At 41.5% G+C, this 23,360-nt stretch overlaps 1 protein-coding gene across 2 annotated transcripts in view; it reads right to left on the bottom strand.

Moving 5' to 3' along the window:
- Positions 1-1,278: 1,278 nt before the first annotated feature.
- The window catches only part of LOC118390059 (delta-sarcoglycan), a 255,077-nt gene continuing 232,995 nt past the window's right edge, over positions 1,279-23,360 (bottom strand). For both annotated transcript variants that reach the window (XM_035780224.2, XM_035780223.2), the window contains exons 6-8: positions 18,273-18,345; positions 7,496-7,619; positions 1,279-5,481 (exon numbers count right to left, since the gene is read on the bottom strand). In XM_035780224.2, coding sequence (XP_035636117.1) covers positions 5,302-5,481; positions 7,496-7,619; positions 18,273-18,345 — 377 coding nt within the window. In that variant the 3' untranslated portion in view covers positions 1,279-5,301. The remainder of the gene's footprint in view (positions 5,482-7,495; positions 7,620-18,272; positions 18,346-23,360) is intronic.

The raw sequence follows: 23,360 nt of genomic DNA on the forward strand, positions 1-23,360 counted from the left end.
GTATTGTGTAAATTAAGCATTAGAGCGTGATTGGGATTTAAAGTCAATGTCAATTTGGGTGGTGTTGATACACTTCTCTGATTCAGTCAATTAGCACTGACACACGCATGTTTGTACACTGTGTGTGTTTGTGTGTGTGTGAGTGTGTGTGTGTGTGTGCGTGCGCGTGCGTGCATGCGTGCCTGTGCATGTGCACAGTTCCTAGTGAAAGTCTAAACATCCCTTGCATGTTATCACAATTTGCAACCTTAAAATGTAATGAAAAATAGAATAAATTGAGATAAAAATAAAATGGACAGATTTATACAAACTTGTTGAAAATTTCAAAGTGAAAGAAAAAATATAACATTTTCCAAATTAATTACAATAAAAAAATGAATATGTCTTGATTGCTTATGTCTTCACACCTCAAGTTAATACTTGGTGGAAGCACCTCTGATAGCCATTACAGCTGTGAATGATTTTGAATAAGATTCTACCAACTTATGGCAACTCTTATGACAACATATATCTTATGGCAACATATATCTATTGATTTTGTCAAATTTGCTCAACCTCAGTCAATTTGATTGGAAATCATTGATGCACAGCAATATTCAAACATTATCTGTGATTTTCAAACAGATTTAAGTCAGGACTGACTGCACCAGTCAGGAACACTCAACACAACTTGGAAAGACATTTTGTCCTGCTGAAAAATACAACTATCGCAGGGTTAGGTATTTAGAAGACTGAGGTTTTTCCTACCTGGGTTTTTGCGACTTTCATATTTATTTTGATCCTGACAAACTCCCTAGTCACTGCTGGTGGCAAGCATGCCCTTAACATGATGCTGCCACCACAGTACTTTGTTTCACTCTTGTGTTGTATTGGATTTGACCCAACCTAAAGTTTTTAATTTAGGCCTAAAAGTACATTTATTTGGCATGTTGCAGCTGCTAATGGTTCTTCCACCAAGTATTAACTCTGAGGTATGAAGACATCTTAGTTTTAGTTTTTTATTCATTTGTAAAATGTTCAACATTTTTTATTTTCGTTTGAAGTAGCTGGGTTTGTAGACCAGCAGGGAAAAATCTAATGTAATCCTTTGTTAGATGACATTTTAAGGCAAAAAATTGTGACAACTGTGAAAGGGATGTGGCACTGTATGTACAGTATGTGTGTCTCATAACTTTTAGATGGTGCCAAACTGAAATATAAGAATGCTGTAGTTTAGTACAACTGATCTGCTTTTCAGACAATAATAACTATAAAACAGACAAAATTAAATGCAATGTGCCTGGGGAAATGGTTCAGTCATCTTGCAATTTAGTTTATTATATACTTTCAACAATACTCAGTGGCATTTTACAGTGTGCACATCGGAAATCTAAATAAATAAAATGCTTTTATGTGGAGAAAAAAATTATATTTATATAATTTTACAGAGGCGATATAAAACATAACATCTCTTGAATATACAGTAGCACAATGCTCCACAACATTGACAGAGCTGTAAAAACCCTGCGGTAAAAACCCTCCTGAAGACTGTATTGCTTTCTTCAGCATGGATGATGAGCTAATAACAGGTGGTGCAAGATGAGGCAAACGGCCCCATTCAAATGGAGTAAAAAAAGCAGATGTTGATGCCAGGCAAAGTGGACTTTAGGAAATCCTTTTGCTCTCTAATGAACTTGAACACAGACACTGTTCACTTCAGATCACCTCAGAAGCATTGCAGTGTATGGGAGCTAAGGACAAGACAAGTACTCAATGAGTACCGTACAAGATGAATATGTCATAGTAGGGGCCACTTTGCTTTTTGGTTTGTGTGTCTGTAACTCTGAGCATCATTAAACAAGTAAAGCCAAATACACAGTCGATAGAAGACATTAAAAAAAAACTCTTAGTAGAACAAATTCCACACGACACACGCAAGGAATGCAAAGACCTCACCCCCAACTGCCAAACAAAATGGGCAAGCATTTCATTGTATTGTTGATCTCAGTGTGTGAGAAGTTTACACAAAATAAAGAAAAAACAATATAACCTTTCCCAACTGGCAAACATGGTATACTAAACATGCTAACCTGTAGAATATCAAGATATTTACTTATTCAATCTTTTTGTTGTTGTTTGAAAAACACATGATATTATAAAAGCTTTAATTTAGAAAAAGAGCAGATTTTTCATTTCATGAGGTTGTGCCCTTGACACACTCAGATGTGATTATGTGTATTTACAGATAAACGGTATAAAAAGTTGACGCTCTTGCTTATATTTCAAAAACAAAAACCATGTGTTTACCAACATGTCAGCCCTGATCTTCTCGTCAAAGGCATTACACCGCTGAAAAAAGACGAAGGGAGAAGGAGAGAGAGGGTGTGGCTGCATGCAGTTGGGTGAGTCAGAGATATCTTTGCATTCCCATCCTCTACACACAAAAAGGATTGAACCAAAAGGAAAAACTCATGTTGACAAAAGAAAGTCTGTGTGATGTGCTTCTCCTTGCCACAAGTGCATTGATATAAGGCACAGGCACAGTTTCCCCTCTTTGAACAGAGTGGGTCACTCCCAGTACAAGGAATTGGTAGGGTGACCACCTGTGAAGACCATCACCATGCAATGTTTACTATTACTACTACTACTAATGTTCTGTTAGTGGTGTAGGTTTCAAATCTGTGCTGCTTTTGCTTTCTTCATGATTTAAAAAAATCAACGTTGACATGAATTGACATGATATGACAATGAAACCAAGCCTGACACGTTGACAGTCAAAATTATTCACAAAAGAAAACACTATTGTTACACTCTTCATATTTCAAAAGTTACAATATCTTTAGAACTGCTCAAATTTTTATCATTGAACAAAATAGTAATGAGCCTTCTATCACTACATGTGTGGTAGGTGGCATAATGCAGAGAGATGGGGAAATGGCAGGATATTGCAGGGTTTCTAATGTGGGTGATCACCCTAGTGATTCTGGTACTGAAATTGTCTTCAGGACATTGAACAGAACATTGTCACTCCGAGTGTCTCTTTGTAAATCTCAGGAGGATCCCTCTTAGTTCCTGTCAAAGGCTGTTAGAAGGAACAGACCCCTAAGTGTCAATGTATATGCATGATTGCGTGTGTTTCTGTGTATGTGTAGAGACATTTTTCTATGTGTTGCGTTGTGTGCATTTGTCTATGTGTTTCACTGCATGTGTGTGCTTCAGTATACATGTGGATGTTTGTTTCAGTGTGCGTGTGTTTCGATATGTATGTATGTACGTACAGTGGGGAGAACAAGTATTTGATACACTGCCGATTTTGCAGGTTTTCCTACTTACAAAGCATGTAGAGGTCTGTAATTTGTATCATAGGTACACTTCAACTGCGAGAGACGGAATCTAAAACAAAAATCCAGAAAATCACATTGTATGAGTTTTAAGTAATTCATTTGCATTTTATTGCATGACATAAGTATTTGATCACCTACCAACCAGTAAGAATTCCGGCTCTCACAGACCTGTTAGTTTTTCTTTAAGAAGCCCTCCTGTTCTCCACTCATTACCTGTATTAACTGCATGTCTTTGAACTCGTTACCTGTCCACACACTCAATCAAACAGACTCCAACGTCTCCAACCTTTCCACAATGGCCAAGACCAGAGAGCTGTGTAAGGACATCAGGGATAAAATTGTAGACCTGCACAAGGCTGGGATGGGCTACAGGACAATAGGCAAGCAGCTTGGTGAGAAGGCAACAATTGTTGGCACAGTTATTAGAAAATGGAAGATGTTCAAGATGACGGTCAATCACCCTGGGGCTCCATGCAAGATCTCACCTCGTGGGGCATCAATGATCATGAGGAAGGTGAGGGATCAGGCCAGAACTACACGGCAGGACCTGGTCAATGACCTGAAGAGAGCTGGGACTACAGTCTCAATGAAAAAAACATTAGTAACACAGTACGCCGTCATGGATTAAAATCCCGCAGCGCACACAAGGTCCCCCTGCTCAAGCCAGCGCATGACCAGGCCATCTGAAGTTTGCCAATGACCATCTGGATGATCCAGAGGAGGAATGGGAGAAGGTCATGTGGTCTGATGAGACAAAAATAGAGCTTTTTGGTCTAACTCCATTCGCTGTGTTAGGAGGAAGAAGACGGATGAGTACAACCCCAAGAACACCATCCCAACTGTGAAGCATGGAGGTGGAAACATCATTCTTTGGGGATGCTTTTCTGCAATGGGGACAGGACGACTGCACCGTATTGAGGGGAGGATGGATGGGGCCATGTATTGTGAGATCTTGGCCAAAAACCTCCTTCCCTCAGTAAGAGCATTGAAGATAGGTCGTGGCTGGGTCTTCCAGCATGACAACGACCCGAAACACACAGCCAGGGCAACTAAGGAGTGGCTCCGTAAGAAGCATCTCAAGGTCCTGGAGTGGCCTAGCCAGTCTCGAGACCTGAACCCAATAGAACATCTTTGGAGGGAGCTGAAAGTCCGTCTTGTCCAGCCTGAAGGATCTGGAGAAGGTCTGTATGGAGGAGTGGGCCAAAATCCCTGCTGCAGTGTGTGCAAACCTGGTCAAGAACAACAGGAAACGTATGATCTCTGTAATTGCAAGCAAAGGTTTCTGTACCAAATATTAAGTTCTGCTTTTCTGATGTATCAAATACTTATGTCATGCAATAAAATGCAAATTAATTACTTGAAAATCATACAATGTGATTTTTCTGGATTTTTGTTTTAGATTCCGTCTCTCACAGTTGAGGTGTACCTATGATAAAAATTACAGACCTCTACATGCTTTGTAAGTAGGAAAACCTGCAAAATCGGCAGTGTATCAAATACTTGTTCTCCCCACTGTATGTATGTATGTATGTATGTATGTATGTATGTATGTATGTATGTATGTATGTATGTATGTATGTATGTATGTATGTATGTATGTATGTATGTATGTATGTATGTATGTATGTATGTATGTATGTATGTTTCAGTGAGTGCGTGTTTTGATATGTTCTGCATGTGTGTGTGTGGGTGTGTGTGTGTGTGTTTTGATATGTATGTATGTATGTATGTATGTATGTATGTATGTATGTATGTATGTATGTATGTGTGTATGTATGTATGTATGTATGTATGTATGTATGTATGTATGTATGTATGTATGTATGTATGTATGTATGTATGTATGTATGTATGTATGTATGTATGTATGTATGTATGTATGTGTGCATGTATGTATGTGTGCATGTGTGCGTGTGTGTGTGTGTTTCAGTGTTAGTGTGTGTGTGTGTTTCAGTGTTAGTGTGTACATGTGTGTGTTCTAGAGGCAGACATTGTTGCTGATCTGGCAGGTGGAGCCTGTCCCGGCCTGTGATAGGAAGAGTTTCCCGTTGGGACAGACACACACCTCATAGACAGTCTGTCTGGTAGTGGTCCCCGAGGGAGAGGCCTTGCCCTCAGGCAGACGCAGCAGCCTGATCCTCCGCGCGTCCAGAGTTATCTAACCACAGGGAGACAACGGGTTAAATGAGGACAGAGTCATGTTATTTATTTATGTATAGATGTGGTAAAGAGGTCAATCGAACTAGACCAAAACACTGGAATTGCCATGGAAACACATGGGGGAAAGGGCTGCGGGGGAAAGATCCTGAGTCTCCTCATTGCCCCCAAACAAAATTACCCTACATTTAGGCTATTATTTATACATGTATTTCACACTATGTTGAGGTAAAAACCATGTCATCGTTACCAATCAACTGTATTACAGTTCAAAACTACTTTGACTACAACCACCGATTTCTGTATGTGAGCTATTATAACCATCTTATACAAACGGGATGGAGCATAGCCACAGGAAGCAGGGGTGCTGAGAGTACGACAGCACCCCTGAAAAATTGAGAAGAAAAAAAATCTTAGTAAAAATAATTGAATAATTGAAAAAAGGAGTGCCTTTACTAGTCCTGTATTAGCGGACCGATATAGCTGTGTCCCCCGCCCCACCCTTTCTAAACTTGATTATATTATTATATATTACGCAGCAAAAACAGCCAAATATTTCCACATTGAACTTAAGTAACCACATCAAATCAAATCAAATCAAATGTGGGTCTGTTACGACACATAAATCATGACAGACTTGACAAATATCCACTTTGTTAGATCAGGTTTGTTGAATGTGCGCCAATCTGGTCAAATAAACATCCATGTTCCATTGACTCCTTTACCGCATATATAGTTGGATAGGTGGGTGAGTGAGTGAGAGAGAGAGAGTAGAGAGAGAGAACTGTGTAACTCTACCCATGTATAGCCTCCTCTACCTAACTTCAAGACAATCACAATGAGAGATGATAAATCACTCAAAGCACTGTGGACAATATACTGTAGATCTGTTTGTATTACCTGTTCTAGCACCTCTGCCGTTCTGCTCTGGGCTAAAGAGAAGTGGCTATCGACAGACAAAGCCGTTTATGGCATTAACCTCTTAACGGCCACACACCCAACTCATCTCTGTACGCTGAATTATTTACTCCTTTATGATTTAAGATTGACAAATCCATACCCAGTGTTCAAGCTACCAATCAATTCCAGCAATAACTTCTCAGTTTACTCCGGTATTATCATTTTAATTGGTACAGTACTTCTCTCTCGCCCAACTTTACCATTCCACCAAACCAGACAGTCGGTCTAAATCCCATCTCTTTAACCTCCTCTCCCCCTCGCCCTCCCGGGATTTTGAAGGGGTTGTATTTCCCTAGCCGGGAGAGGATCTGCTCTTAATATAAAAGGTAAAAGGAGTCATTTCCAGGCGCCTCAGGGAAGCATTCCTATCAAATGACCTGTAACACTTTTAAGTAGGGAGTCTCAGCTGACTTCTCCACACATCTGCTATTGAGATAATCTCTGCAGTGAGAGAGAGGCCGGGGGCCGGGTATCAGCAGGTCTCTAATAGGTAAACCTCACCACTAATTGCGGTTGGAAGTGCCAAGGGGCTCCTAGAGAGCGAGAGGTGTCTTGTGAAGTGTCTGTCCACGAGTCAGGCAGGTTACAAATGGACAGTTGGAAGGCAACTCAAATGGAGTGTGAGAGCAGGGGTGCAGTTACATGAGGAAGATGGCAAAGCACTAAATGTTTGATATAAGCCACATCAAGTCGATAAAATTGAGAGGGGCCTCTGTTCATGTGTTAAATCAAATAGTCCCATGATTCTGTTAAATTGTCTGATAAAAGAATAAGAATAACCCAAGGGCAACGATCGAACAAGTGAAGTTTTACCCTCATCAACATTCAGTCCAGATCATCGACAGACAGATATACAGATGTAGAGGACACACAGTTTAAGAACTCTTATTGCAGCCTTCCTTCCTTTCTGACTTCCTTCCTTCATGAGATCAGTGATTAACTAATCTGACATAACTTGAAAATAAAAGCTATGGAGTGAAATCCTTTAGATCAATACTTTAACGGAGGAGTAAGAAAATATGCAAAGATAAAAGTTGAGAGAATAGGCCCCCTACCTCTCCGTCTTTGGACTCTAGGCGTAGGTCACTTCTACATGTGGCCTGGATGTCCCCTGCCTCTGCTAGGATCTGGATTCCTTTAGGGGCCTCCATGTACAGAGACCGAGTGGGAGACTCCAGGCTGGAAGAGAGAGAAGAGACAATTTCATCAATGAATGACTGAATACCCAGGAGAAATCAGAAGAACCATAGCCATGGGGTAGAGATGATTTATTAGGGGTTCATAGCGAAGCTATTGTTATTAATAAGTCAAGCGTAGATTGGTAATAGTTTTTCTAATTTGGCACACAGAAACTACAGGCCATGATTGACTTGGTCAAAAGGAATGTTACTGATTGGCCTATAGGTGCCTCAGTTATAAGCAGTCTCACTTAAACCCTCATATCCGCCTCCAAACAACACCAAATGTATGCCCATATGTATGTAGGCCCATGGTAGATCTGTTAACTTAGATAGAGAAAAGCTAAGGGATTTGTTAAGCGATGGCTGAGTTATTGATCAATCAGAAAATCTGATTTTACGTGTCCATCTAAATACTTTGTAAATCCACTTTACAGTGGCCTATCACATTTTTACGTTTTAGGTTAATCAAAGACAGTGCCATGATGAACCATGTTAAATGTGTCATTGGCATACAGTATCAGGACATCTGTTTTTGGGAGATGCTGGGTTATCACATATCTGGTCACGAAAAATGTCCTTTTGTAGGATACCCGGAGGGCTTGTTCGACATTGCAGCTGACACTGCAGCGGACAGTGCAGGTGAATGCCAACTGACTGATCTACAAAGAACCTTGCATCGTAAATAACTACTCATTATTATTTGTAGATCAGTCAGTAACAATTTACCCATGATATATTACGGTTTTGATCCTCTCGAATATGGCCATTAATATCCTTTGGTTGATTGGTTGAGGCTTTTTGGGTGCATGACGTCACTCCGAGCTCTTACCAAAACACAAAACATGATGAATAGTTTATCTCGCTTCGGATCTGATAATACCCGCGCCCCAATAACATTGTCGCCAAGGAGGGCTTGCTAGCAACAGTATTTGAGTCATCTCAGGTGCTTTCTTGTAAAACTGCTCATCTAGCTAGGGAAATGCTAATTCATTACATTACATTTACATTTAAGTCATTTAGCAGACGCTCTTATCCAGAGCGACTTACAAATTGGTGCATTCACCTTATAACATCCAGTGGAACAGTCACTTTACAATAGTGCATCTAAATCTTAAGGGGGGTGAGAAGAGTGTACAAAACATTAGGAACGCCTGCTCTTTCCATGACATACTGACCAGGTGAATCCAGGTGAAAGCTATGATCCCTTATGTCACCTGTTAAATCCACTGAAATCAGTGTAGATGAAGGGGAGGAGACAGGTTAAAGAAATACTCTTTAAGCCTTGAGACATGGATTGTGTATGTGTGCCATTTGGTGTGAATGGGCAAGACAAAAGATTTAAGTGCCTTTGAACGTATGGTAATAAGTTTCAGGCGCACTGGTTTGAGTGTATCAAGAACTGCAACCATTCTCAACAGTTTCCTGTATGTATCAATAATGGTCCACCACCCATAGGACATCCAGCCAACTTGACACAACTGTGGGAAGCATTGGAGTCAACATGGGCCAGCATCCCGGTGGAACGCTTTTGACACCTTGTGTGTTTCTAATATTTTTTACACTCAGTGTATATATCCTTAGAAGCTGTGTGAATATAAAGTCACTGCAACCTTAGATGGCTGCACCAGACCAGTTGGTGGCACTATAGATGTTATTGGCACTAGAGGATACTAGAGCAATAACTATTGGTCAAGTGGAATTTTCCTCATGCAAATTAATATTCGAATTAAATCATGCAGACAAACAATGTGACATATTGTGAATTGTATGTCCGTATATTCACATATTGTTGTCCTATTATGTAGTCTGAACATACTGAAAAGTGGATATTTTATTCAGTAAAATGAGAAACCGTAAGTCCTGCCCCTTGCACAGTCAGCATATTACAGCTGTGAGAGTGTATTGAATTATTCTGGAATGCTAATGTGGAGGGTACCAATGGAGATTTAAATTAACACGGTAATGCGTTCACTGATTACACACAAAGGAAGATAGTTTGCTTCGTTATCCAACTGATCGTGTATCCTTTCTGTCATCCTGTCCACCCCGTTCATTGCTGCAGCAAGTGACTACAACACACATCAAGTGACTAAAACACACTAAAAGTGAAAGGTAAATTCAGTAAATTGAGATTTCCTAAAATAATTTCTGCTTGCTGCCATATGTATCAGTGGTTCATACATAGGGCCTCCATTGTGTAAGAATATGCTATCCATGTCTATCTGTTGGGGGAGTGTTGTTATCACTCTGTCAGTGATAGGAGATATGAACCAGAGTGTGGAACGGAGACAGGGAGACACTAGACAATGATCTGGGATAAGAGGTTGTGGCTGTGACTGCAGTAGCAGAGCTTCCAGTTCATTTCCCTCTCTCTGTCTTTTCTGGCCACTGCCAGCCTCAGCCGCCGCCCAACAAAGGAAATTAAGTATCGATCACATGACCAACAAACAAAAAGCAGAATTTATATTCAAATAACTAGCTGTCATCTTTATTAATATCAAATGGGTTTGCTTTGCCTTCACACAGACATTCAAATGTTGTAGTGGAGGATGAATTCTAGATGAAAGATCTTGAATCATATCAGATTTCCATTATGTATTGCTGTGATATTACTTGACTGTTTTTTAGAATTGTATTATGATATTATATATCATATTATTATATTCTAGTATATTACTGCCATTTTTTTATTTTTTTATTTATTTCACCTTTATTTAACCAGGTAGGCTAGTTGAGAACAAGTTCTCATTTGCAACTGCGACCTGGCCAAGATAAAGCATAGCAGTGTGAACAGACAACACAGAGTTACACATGGAGTAAACAATTAGCAAGTCAATAACACAGTAGAAAAAATGGGCAGTCTATATACAATGTGTGCAAAAGGCATGAGGAGGTAGGCGAATAATACAATTTTGCAGATTAACACTGGAGTGATAAATGATCAGATGGGCATGTACAGGTAGAGATATTGGTGTGCAAAAGAGCAGAAAAGTAAATAAATAAAAACAGTATAAAAACAGTATGGGAATGAGGTAGGTGAAAAAGGGTGAGCTATTTACCTATAGACTATGTACAGCTGCAGCGATCGGTTAGCTGCTCGGATAGCTGATGTTTGAAGTTGGAGAGGGAGATAAAAGTCTCCAACTTCAGCGATTTTTGCAATTCGTTCCAGTCACAGGCAGCAGAGTACTGGAACGAAAGGCGGCCAAATGAGGTGTTGGCTTTAGGGATGATCAGTGAGATACACCTGCTGGAGCGCGTGCTACGGATGGGTGTTGCCATCGTGACCAGTGAACTGAGATAAGGCGGAGCTTTACCTAGCATGGACTTGTAGATGACCTGGAGCCAGTGGGTCTGGCGACGAATATGTAGTGAGGGCCAGCCGACTAGAGCATACAAGTCGCAGTGGTGGGTGGTATAAGGTGCTTTAGTGACAAAACGGATGGCACTGTGGTAGACTGCATCCAGTTCATTTGTTCACGTTTGGAAAATGAGGACATGAAAAGGCAACAAAGGGGCCTAGGTTATAACTATAATCACATAATGGCCACCGACAGAAACAACATCTCCACCCCGCTGATCCTCAACACTGGGACCCCACAAGGGTGCGTTCTGAGCCCTCTCCTGTACACCCTGTTCACCCATGACTGCGTGACTATGCACGCTTCCAACTCAATCATCAAGTCTGCAGACGACACTCCTCCCTGTAGGCCGTCTTGTCGTTGTTGGTAATCAAGCCAACCACTGTAATGGCCCTTGGAGTGTGGTGTCAGGAAAATAACCTCACACTCAATGTCAACAAAACAAAGGAGATGATCGTGGACTTCAGGAAACAGCAAAGGGAGCAGCCCCATATCCATATCGTCGGGACAGCAGTGGGGAAGGTGGAAAGTTTTAAGTTCCTTGGCATACACATCACGGACAAACTGAAATGGTCCACATACTCAGACAGCGTGGTGAAGAAGGAGCAACAGCGCCTCTTCAACCTCAGGAGGCTGAAGAAATTTGGCTCACTGAAACCACTCACAAACTTTTACAGATACACAATCGAGAGCATCCTGTGGGGCTGTATCACAGCCTGGTATGGCAACTGCTCCGCCCACAATTGTAAGGCTCTCCAGAGGGTGGTGAGGTCTGCACAACACATCACTGGGGGCAAGCTACCTGACCTCCAGGACACCTACAGCACCCGATGTCACAGGAACGCCAAAAAGATCATCAAAGACAACAACCACCCAAGCCACCGCCTGTTCACCCCGTTACGATCCAGAAGGCGAGGTCAGTACAGGTGCATCAAAGCTGGGACCGAGAGACTGAAAAACAGCTTCTATCTCAAGGCCATCAGACTGTTAAACAGCCATCACTAACATTGAGTGGCTACAGAGTCAAATCTCTAGCCACTTTAATAATTAATAATTGGATGTAATAAATGTATCACAATGCCACTTTATATGATGTTTACATACCCTACATTACTCATCTCATATGTATATACTGTACTCTATACCATTTACTGCATCTTGCCAATGCCGCACGGCCATTGCTCATCCACATATTTATATGTACATATTTTTATTCATCCCTTTACACTTGTGTGTATAAGGTAGTTGTTGTGAAATTGTTAGATTACTTATATATTTAGTTATATATTACTGCACTGTCGGAACTAGAAGCACAAGCATTTCGCTACACTCGTATTAACATCTGATAACCATGTGTATGTGACCAATACGATTTGATTTGATTTGACGGGTGTGCAATGTTGTCCACACTGGGTAATCATCAAATGCTTATAATATTCAAGCAGTCTGAATCTAGACAGAAATTCAAAATAGGCTGCATATCCAGCTAATTCAAAATAGGCGACATATCCAGCTAATTCAAAATATGCTACATATCCAGCTAATTCAAAATATGCTACATATCCAGCTAATTCAAAATAGGCTGCATATCCAGCTAATTCAAAATAGGCGACATATCCAGCTAATTCAAAATATGCTACATATCCAGCTAATTCAAAATATGCTACATATCCAGCTAATTCAAAATATGCTACATATCCAGCTAATTCAAAATAGGCTGCATATCCAGCTAATTCAAAATAGGCGACATATCCAGCTAATTCAAAATATGCTACATATCCAGAGTGGGGTATAGGACTCTACAGCATGTATACTTATTTTATTATGTTTAAAATCAAGGAGAGGGTCACTATCTCAGTATGTAATTGGAAATATTGACCAACCAGGGAGCGGGCAAATGGACATAATGTACACTCTTAGAGAGTAAACATAGTGCGTCCGCTAAAACATAAATGAGCAGAATAACACTGTGATGGTACACCATGTCCTCTCAGAGGTGATCAACACAACAGGACAAAACTTTATTTGGAGTTCGACATCAGTATAGGAGGATGAGAAACAGCTTACTATCTTCACTGTAAAGATGAAGGACAAAACATTGTCATCATGTCATGTGTTGTTGTCATGTTGTGATCAGAAAAGAGTCAAACAACAACTGTTCAATCATTGATTAGAATCACAATAAAGGAATTTTTAAAAGTATTTTTATTGGTTTGAAAATCCAAACAATCATTCCCATTAATCTTAGCCCAAAGAGCTCTTCCTCTTTGAAAAGCGTGTGAGCCTCAGCCTGGCTATCTATCTGTATTCAGGGTTGGCCTGTGTTGTGTGTCTCAGATGCTGCTGGAGGGAAAATAAACCGACTATAAGACATAACATTACAGCAACAGTATCCTTGGTGTCGACTCACAGGATCACAGAGAGTCCCCCTCCCCCCGCTGATTATCACCCGTAAAACAGGAAGATAACGGGTCATTTGCATGCACCGAGAATATGACATGCCACCAGTGACTCCCTCCCTTCCTCCTCTCTCTCTCTGTTCCCTCCCTTCCTCTGGTGGCATGCACCACCATCAACATATCCAGCTGAGATCAAAGGTTAATGACTTTTCATGCGTCCTCGTTCACATCACCAGAGTTCAAATATGCCATTGTGTAAATTATATGGTTTTCCAATTGAAAGAAATTGCATGGGATTACAATGTAAATGTCCGCCATATTTTTGCGGTGTGTTTTCCCTTTTGTGTCCTTCATAATGTCTCCTAATCATGGCTAATTATGATCTGATACATACAGTATTATCTGTATAGTGGTCAACTGTGAGAAATTAAATGAAATGTATCCTACTTTAACCGGACAAGTGATCATAGAGTTAATTGGTTGGATAACAGTAGAGTTTATTATCTCCAGTGATTGGTGTGATTGTGGCTTTCTGAAATAATTTTGTGACCTGAACATCGGCAACGGCACACTATGTTCGCCCAATTACTCTGACAAATATACACTTTGAAATGGGGGTCTGTTTGACATGTCTGGGTCTTATTGCAGTGTGGATGGAAGCGCTAAACCTATTGCATTTCCACCAGGGCCTACTTCCTCAGCCGAACTACAGACACAGAATTTGTTTTAATGATTACAAATCACCTCCAAAACTCAACTCAAAGGTATAACAGTTATGACAGATGTCATGACTGTCCACGAGAATCCAAATAGGTCAGATCAGGTTGGCAATGAATAACTTCAATCAGACCCCCTCTCACCCAGAGGGGGAAGGAAATAACTACTGGGGATTAACAACTCACGCCCTATTGTAAATGAACGGAGAAGATCCAGCCCTGTGCACTCAAACTTCGCAACAGACTTTTTCCCGTTGAAACTCTAACACGCTCAAAAGCGAACACTGGAACAATACTTCTAACATAGAATGTGGGGAATGGTCAGAGGCGATCTATAGAACACTAATGTCATTATGTTTGTTATTTTGTGATGTCATTAAAAATGTAATAAAGGAAATACTGTAACTTTGAAACTTACTACGGGTTGTGCATGTAATATGGAACATGATGAAAGTGTTTTTGTTAAGAGAAGGATGTGATTTGAGAAGTTATAAGAGATAGTTTTTTCCCCATAACTTGGCACAGTGAGTAGTCACTGCCCCGGAGTGAGGTCAGGGAGTGTGCCAGCCTGCCGGAACCACCCTTTTTGAGCAAAATGTATAAATAATGGGTTAATAAAAAAAAACTGAAGGAACCAGAAAATGTATGAAGCGGCTGCTACACGTTTAAAATGGTTTGAACTTTGAATCTCAACATGAGGTGGAGATGATAACATCACCTCCTGGACAATCACTGGTACGGCTGATTAGCTGTCCTAAGTAAAGTATCATCAAAAGCAAATATAAGTAGGACCATCCTGTTACTCTCCTCAAACCATCGTATTACTCTACTCTCATCACCCCACTGGGGAGTCATCGATAAGGTTGGCAAGCCTATCTTCAAAGAAGTATCTTAAAGAGCGAATGGAAGGAAAATTAACTCTGTAGTTCTGTTCAGGACTACACGACAAGTCACCGGATACCGAACAACTACAAAGAAGGACAACAGTAGAAGAGTTGTTGGAACTATTTTGGACAATCAGAGCCTTACAAGCGTGCCGTGAAATGGCCCATCACCCTTTCCAAGACTGCCCCGTTCACCGAGAAATCTCCGGTGAACCTAGGCATTTCAAGTAAATACATTCATGATTTCTTGCTCAAAGAGGGCTACGGTTCGTGTGCAAAGTATATGGTTATTGCAGGTGAGAGTAGTTTCTCAATGTGGCAATGTCAAGTGTCTCTGTCCCTCTCTCTCCCTCTCCTCTCTTCTTTAACAAGAACCCATGTTGTTGTCATTCCGCTAGGGACCTGTTTTCAGCATATTACGTCTCCAGTCAATAACCGGTGCATAGTGTGTATGTTTATCCTGTGTTCCCATTTAATTAGCTAGTAAATAAATAATTAAACCAATTTGTGTGGTACTGAATCATAAGTAAGGCTCTGGTTAGATGCAAGGAGGTTACGACTGTTCAGAATGGTGATATGATACGAGGTTTTGAATAATAAGTTGACTGTTTATAGATGTGATAGGTAAAGATCTTTTAGAGTTTGATTCGGGAGATGGTAACTCTTAGAACTGCTCTCGTGGTGCCCCAGATCCTAATGAGTTAATTGTTACGTGATTCATTTAATCAGGTAACAATTAGACATATTTAGTTAATTCGAAAAATAACAGTCAATGTTAATGTCAAAGTCAAGTCACGACTAATAAAGCCAGATAAAATAGTGGCTCCATTTTCAAAGGAAGCCTTTTATTGTCACATTCGTTCTTGAGAACACATTCCACGTTCAAGGAGTTATTGTGATGTTTTTTTGCTCTCAAGCTAGGCGTCATATTGTTTTGTCTTTATCTGTGTAGAGAACGGGTCAGGAAATCTGTCAAATATTCCTGTCCTCCTTTCTGCTGCCACAAGTGAGAAATGTATTCAATAGAAAGACATGTAATGGGGATGACACATGATCTTCAACCGGAGAGATATGATGCCGGCTATTGTTCTAAGTAATTCTAATTTTGTTATATTTCAGTCTTCTGTGATGTGTAATATTTCGATGCAAACTCAAAAAAGAAAAAAAAAATCTGACATGGTACAGGTGTCTTCTTTTTTGCAAGCCTATAACCATGTTTGTGCGTTGTATATGTTTGTTTCAAAGTAGATTTTTTAAAGACTACCAAGAGTCACTGTCTGACCCAGATTTAGCCCACTGCAGTAAAAGGTTAAATGATCATGTCTAAAGCTCCGTATATGATTGATGAGTCACAGTTCATTTACATGAAGAAGCTGTACAATTCTATCTAAGTACCACTGAATGGGCCTCCTCTGTTCTGAAAGTAAAGGATGATGCATGGGCTGCTACAGTAGCATGGTGATGCTATGAACTGCATGTTCATACAGAGTGTTCATTTTGATTGATGGGTGTCAGAATGTTTGGTGTATGTGGAGGCAGGGATGATAACCAGTGTCAACTGTCAATGAGGGTGGGCCCACTGTACCCTTCTCTCCTCTCACTCTGTTAGGGCCAGGGGGAGGGAGAGAGGTGCTGTGTCTGTTGCTTCACAAACATCATTTTATGGCAGGGGTGTCAAATACATTTTGCCCCGGGGGCTCCATTCGGTCTGCTACGAGTCCTCTATCTATTGTTTTGGGAATTTTTGATACTCCCTGACTGTCTAGTTTTCATTTCTGTGATTTTAAGTGAGCTGGACAGTCAACAAAACTGTATAAATGTAGGTCCATTATCAGTTTAAATTTGGGTTTAGTCATTTTAAAGTATATTTACTTTGTTTTTCGCCCCCACCCAAATGATAATCTCAAAACGCACACGGGCCGGATTGGACCCCAAAACACTGGGCTATATGTTTGACACCCATGTTGTAGATTGGAAGGTGAAGAGTGTGCTTGTGTGTGTCTGTCCATATATGTTTTGGGTGGTTGTGTGGTAGTATAGTCACCTGTGTGTCGGTGGAGGCCAACGCTCCAAGTGGCACTAACTGCTCATTATCTTTCTCCCTACAAATCTGTCTTTCCTGCCATGTCTAATCCACCACTTGTCAGCCATCAGCCACACTCTACTTCTCTTTACCCCTCTCCCTCTCTCCCTTCTCTACGTCTCTTGCCTCTGACATTGGCATTGTACTTCATATGTTTGTTTTAGTTCATGAGAAGCTCCTTTAATTACATTCTGATGAGCATCCGGGCATTGATCTGGGTGGAGAGGGGGCTCATCCACTGCCAAAGATACAGCCATTGATCTGTACATGTCGGAGACCACACAACAATGCAGCCAAATGGTTCTTCATCAAAACTCAACTGGACGGGATGGAGTTGCTCGAGGAGTGTAAATTGCTTCACAGAGTCGAGTCTTTCCAAGCTACAGCGCATTGGAAGAAAGTCCAATCCTATAGGCCTGTTCCAAAGCTCATTTTTATATTTAATTATCCTTTATTTAACTAGGCAAGTCAGTTATGAACAAATTCTTGTTTACAATGACGGCCTACCCCAGCCACACCCAAACCCGGACGATAGCTGGGCAAATTGTGCACCGCCCTATCGGAATCCCAAACACGGCTGGTTGTGATACAGCCTGGAATCGAACAAGGGTCTGTAGTGATGCCTCTAGCACTGAGATGCAGTGTCTTAGACCACTGCACCACTCGTGAGTCCCCAAAAGTAATATTACACTGTATTATTTGCTACAAGGGTAAAATGTATCTATTTACCTGTGAGTGGAGCCTATCTGCTGTTTCTAAACTATTAAAAACGATACTGTGATTTTAGTTGACTACAAAAAAATGTATGTTTATACTGTATGCTAGCATATAGGTGGGGACTCACATATCATTCTTTACCCAATTAAGAAGGAAAACTGAACCAAAAGGAAGATTTTGATGCTGTGCCTTAGCACAAGCAAATAACCTTAGTCTGATGACAGGACACACCTGCAGTATAGGCCCTGTCAGCAGAACATCTACAGAAATCTTTAAAACACCACTTATCTGGCTGGAATATATAGTACTGGTTGTCAGTGGCAGTATGCATAGGGTTAGTGAATCATTTAAAAGGAAATAGTCCAATCACACACTCCCTCACCACACACCAAGGATTACACTGTACCCAAACCCGGCCGTGTGTGTGTGTTTGTGTGCATGTATATTATGTGTGTGCATCAGGGTGGATTCAAAGAGAAACTTATCTTACCGTAGCTCTTTGAAGGGCTCGGCCCTGACGTGTGGCGTCTCCACAGAGTTGGTGAATACGGCTCCCTCGGCACCTGTAATCACAGAACTACAACATTAGCCAGGAGACCTCCTCTCTCTGCCAGCCGTCGGCCCGTCGCTCAATACCACACTGTGATGCCAAATCAATGGACATAATCTCTAAAGCTACAGATCTATATGGGCCGCCATGGCCGCCACATCCCACAAGGTCTCACCTATGCCACAGAGTTAATTTAGGCTCTGAGCTACTGTAGTCCCACCCTATGCTATTGAATAACCTTTACATTGGGGTGCTGCTAGTGGATCGATGGCCTCACTAAATGTGTTTCAAAGCATTTTGTGGCACGGCAGGGACTCCAAAACACCTCTAAAAGTTTAGCCTCTAAAAGTTTTCCTATTCAAAAACGAGGGGAATATTTTCAATAACAGCGACAGGGTGATGGTTGGGTACCTGAATACTTGAGAATATTTACAGGGACGTTATTCCTTTAAGGATTTTCTTGAATTACAGCTCTCAGCTTTTCGATCGGAAAGCAGCAAGGGAAAATATGCAAAAAGAAGTACACCCTCAGCTATGTGGGACATTCGGAAAGTATTCAAACCCCTTGAATTTTTCCAGATTTTGTTATGTTACAGCCTTCTTCTAAAATTGATTAATTTACATGTTTTCCTCATCAGTAGACACACAATGACAAAGTGAAAACAGGTTTTTAGAAATGTGAATATGTATAAGAACAATTATTTTGAATACCGTATTTACATAAGTATTCAGACCCTTTTGCTATGAGAATCGAAATTGAGCTCAGGTGTATCTTGTTTTCATTGATCATCCTTGAAATGTTTCTACAACTTGATTGGAGTCAGCCTGTGGTAAATTAAATTGATTGGACATGATTTGAAAAGGCACAGAGCTGTCCATATAAGGTCCCACGGTTGAGAGTGCATGTCAGAGCAAAAACCAGGCCATGAGGTCGAAGGAATTGGGGAAGGGAAGGGTCTAGGGAAGGGTACCAAAACATTTCTGCAGCATTGAAGGTCCAAAAGAACACAGTGACCTCCATCATTCTTAAATGAAAGAAGATTGGAACCACAAAGACTTCCTAGAGCTGGCCCCCTGGCCAAACTGAGCAATCTGGGGAGAAGGGCCTTGGTCAGGGAGGTGGCCAAAAACCCAACGGTCACTCTGACAGGGCTCAAGAGTTCCTCTGTTGAGATGGGAGAACCTTGCAGAAGGACAACCATCTCTGCAGCACTCCACCAATCAGGCCTTTATGGTAGAGTATCCAGATGGAAGCCACTCTTCAGAAATGGGCACATAACAGAATGCTTTGAGTTTTCCAAAAGGCAACTAATGGACACAGACCATGAGAAACAAAATCCTCTGGTCTGAAGAAACCAAGATTGAACCCTTTGGTGTGAATGCCAAGTGTCACGTCTGGAGGAAACCTGGCACCATCCCTACGGTGAAGCATGGTGGTGGCGGCATCATGCTGTGGGGATGTTTTTCAGTGGCAGGGAATGGGAGACTAGTCAGGATCGAGGGAAAGATGAACAGAACAAACTACAGAGAGATACTTCATGAAAACCTGCTCCAGAGTGCTCAGGACCTCAGACTGGGGCAAAGTTTCACCTTCCAGCAGGACAACGACCCTGTGCACAAAGCAAAGACAACACAGGAGTGGCTTCGGGACAAGTCTCTCAATGTCCTTCAGTGGCCCAGCCAGAGCCCGGACTTGAATCCGATCTCTAGAGACACCTGAAAATAGCTGTGCAGGGATGCTCCCCATCCAACCTGATAGAGCTTGAGAGGATCTGCAGAGAAGAATGGGAAAAAGTCCCCAAATACACGTGTGCCACGCTTGTAGTGTCATACCCAATAAGACTCGAGGCTGTAATCACTGCCAAAGTTTCTTCACAAAGTAAAGGGTCTGAATACTGAATACTCATTATGGGGCATTGTGTGTAGATTGATGAGGGGAAAAAAGAGATACATTTTAGAACAAGGCTTTAACGTAACACAATGTGGAAAAAGTCAAGGGGTCTGAATTATTTTCCGAATGCACTGTAGATAACTTGATGGTCTATTCCAGGTGGAAGCACTTCTGTTCTCCTGATGTAAATGTAATGGCAACAACACAGCAGCGTTGGTCTTCCTGTATGTATCCCAAAGGCCTCTTGAGCATATGTACAGTAGGCTTGGCAGGGGATTTGTTTTACTCTGACAGCTCTGCTGCTAGGAGTCACACCTCTTCAGCAGGGATGAAGGGAATGGCTATAAGACTGTGTAACTGGACTTCTGGGCTGTAAAATGACTCAGAAAGTTTCTTCAAGCTATGTTTTTGCATTTTCTGTTTGTCTGGCTTCCCCTTTTAGGGGGTTTAGGTCAGGGTTCTTATTCACCACTCAGTGACACATCTATTTGTCAAAAAGGTCATAATATAAACATTATTTTATAAAATGTTTTTGTAATGAAGCAAACATTGAAACAGCAGACAGGTGTTGCAGGTAATGCAATGAGAGTTGCATGAAACAGATGAATATGAAAAGTATTATTAATGAAGTCAATATGGAGATAACGCAGACCACATGGAATATAGTATAAATTGTAATTGAATATTGTCAGATGAACTTTGTTTGAACTCCCACAGGGATGAGGGTCCATTAAGAGACACTAAACAGGAGACAGTACTCCATCGGACCATTCATGTGATGTTTTTATTGTCATGTAAACTAGATAGGTGCAGTGAAATGTGTTGTTTTCTGGGTCAGTCATAGTAGTACGACACCCCTGGAGCAAATTAGGGTTAAGGGCTTTACTCAAGGACACATCAACAGACTTTCACCTTATCAGCTCAGGTATTTGAACCAGTGACCTTTCAGTTACTGGCCCAATGCTCTAAGCACTAGGCTACCTGCAGCCAGTGGTGTAATTTATTTAAGTAAAAATACTTGAAAGTACTACTTAAGTAGATTTGAGGGGTATCTATACTTTACTATTTATATTTAAGATAACTTTTACTTCACTACATTCCTAAAGAGAATTATGTACTTTTTACTCCACACATTTTCCCTTCCACCCATGCAGTCATATCAAACAAGTAATCTAACAATTTCACAACAACTACCTTTATACACAAGTGTAAAGGAATGAATAAGAATATGTACATATATGGATGAGCGACGGCCGAACGACATAGGCAAGATGAAGTAGATGTATATACATATGAGATGAGTAATGTAGGGTTTGTAAACATTATATAAAGTGGTATTGTTTAAAGTGACTAGTGATACATCTATTACATCCAATTTTTAATGATTAAAAAACGTAGTCAACAGGCAGTGGCTCGGGTGGTTTTTGTCTTTGATGATCTTTTTGGCCTTCCTGTGACATCAGGTGCTGTAGGTGTCCTGGAGGGCAGGTAGTTTGCCCCCGGTGATGCGTTGTGCAGACCTGGTCCTTCTGTAGCTCAGTTGGTAGAGCATGGCGCTTGTAACGCCAGGGTAGTGGGTTCGATCCCCGGGACCACCCATACGTAGAATGTATGCACACATGACTGTAAGTCGCTTTGGATAAAAGCGTCTGCTAAATGGCATATATTATTATTATATATATTATTATATATTATATTATTATTATTATTATTATATTATTATTACCTCACTACCCTCTGGAGAGCCTTATGATTGTGGGTGGAGCAGTTGCCCACAGTTGTTCAGTGTCTCCTGACCCCTCCTGTCTCAGCCTCCAGTATTTATGCTGCAGTAGTTTATGTGTCGGGGGGCTAGGGTCCGTTTGTTATATCTGGAGTACTTCTCCTGTCCTATTCGGTGTCCTGTGCGAATCTCAGTGTGCGTTCTCTAATTCTCTCCTTCTCTCTTTCTTTCTCTCTCTCGGAGGACCTGAGCCCTAGGACCATGCCTCAGTACTACCTGGCATGATGACTCCTTGCTGTCCCAAGTCCACCTGGCCGTGCTGCTGCTCCAGTTTCAACTGTTCTGCCTTATTATTATTCGACCATGCTGGTCATTTATGAACATTTGAACATCTTGGCCATGTTCTGTTATAATCTCCACCCGGCACAGCCAGAAGAGGACTGGCCACCCCACATAGCCTGGTTCCTCTCTAGGTTTCTTCCTAGGTTTTGGCCTTTCTAGGGAATTTTTCCTAGCCACCGTGCTTCTACACCTGCATTGCTTGCTGTTTGGGGTTTTAGGCTGGGTTTCTGTACAGCACTTTGAGATATCAGCTGATGTACGAAGGGCTATATAAATACATTTGATTTGATTTGCCGTACCAGGCTGTAAAGGTTTGTGAGTGTTTTTGGTGACAATCCAAATTTCCTCAGCCTCCTGAGTTTGAAGAGGCGCTGTTGCGCCTTCTTCACCACGCTGTCTGTGTGGGTGGACCATTTCAGTTTGTCCGTGATGTGTTTGCCGAGGAATTTAAAACTTTCCACCTTCTCCACTACTGTCCTGTCGATGTGTATAGGGGAGTGCTCCCTCTGCTGTTTCCTGAAGTCCATCTTCTTTGTTTTGTTGACATTGAGTGTGATGTTATTTTCCTGACACCACACTCCCGAGGGCCCTCACCTTCTCCCTGTAGGCCGTCTTGTCGTTGTTGCTAATCAAGCCTACCACTGTAGTGTCGTCTGCAAACTTGATGATTAAGTTGGAGGTGTGCATGGCCGTGCAGTCATGGGTGAACTGGGAGTACTGGAGAGGGCTGAGAACGCACCCTTGTGGGGCCTCAGTGTTGAGGATCAGCGGGGTGGAGATGTTGCTTCCTAGGGTCTCGAGCTTAATTACCAGTTTGAAGGGTTCTATGGTGTTAAATGCTGATCGATGAACACCATTTTTACATAGGTATTCCTCTTGTCCAGATGGGTTAGGGCATTGTGATTGCGAATGCGTCGTCTGTGGACCTATTGGGGCGGTAAGCAAATTGGAGTGGGTCTAGGGTGTCAGGTAGGGTGGAGGTGATATGATCCTTGACTAGTCTCTCAAAGCACTTCATGATGACGGAAGTCAGCCTGACCAGAATACCGCTCTGTCTGCCTCTTCTGCAGCG

Source organism: Oncorhynchus keta, chromosome 11 (genome assembly GCF_023373465.1).
Source record: "Oncorhynchus keta strain PuntledgeMale-10-30-2019 chromosome 11, Oket_V2, whole genome shotgun sequence".
Classification (NCBI taxonomy): domain Eukaryota; kingdom Metazoa; phylum Chordata; class Actinopteri; order Salmoniformes; family Salmonidae; genus Oncorhynchus; species Oncorhynchus keta.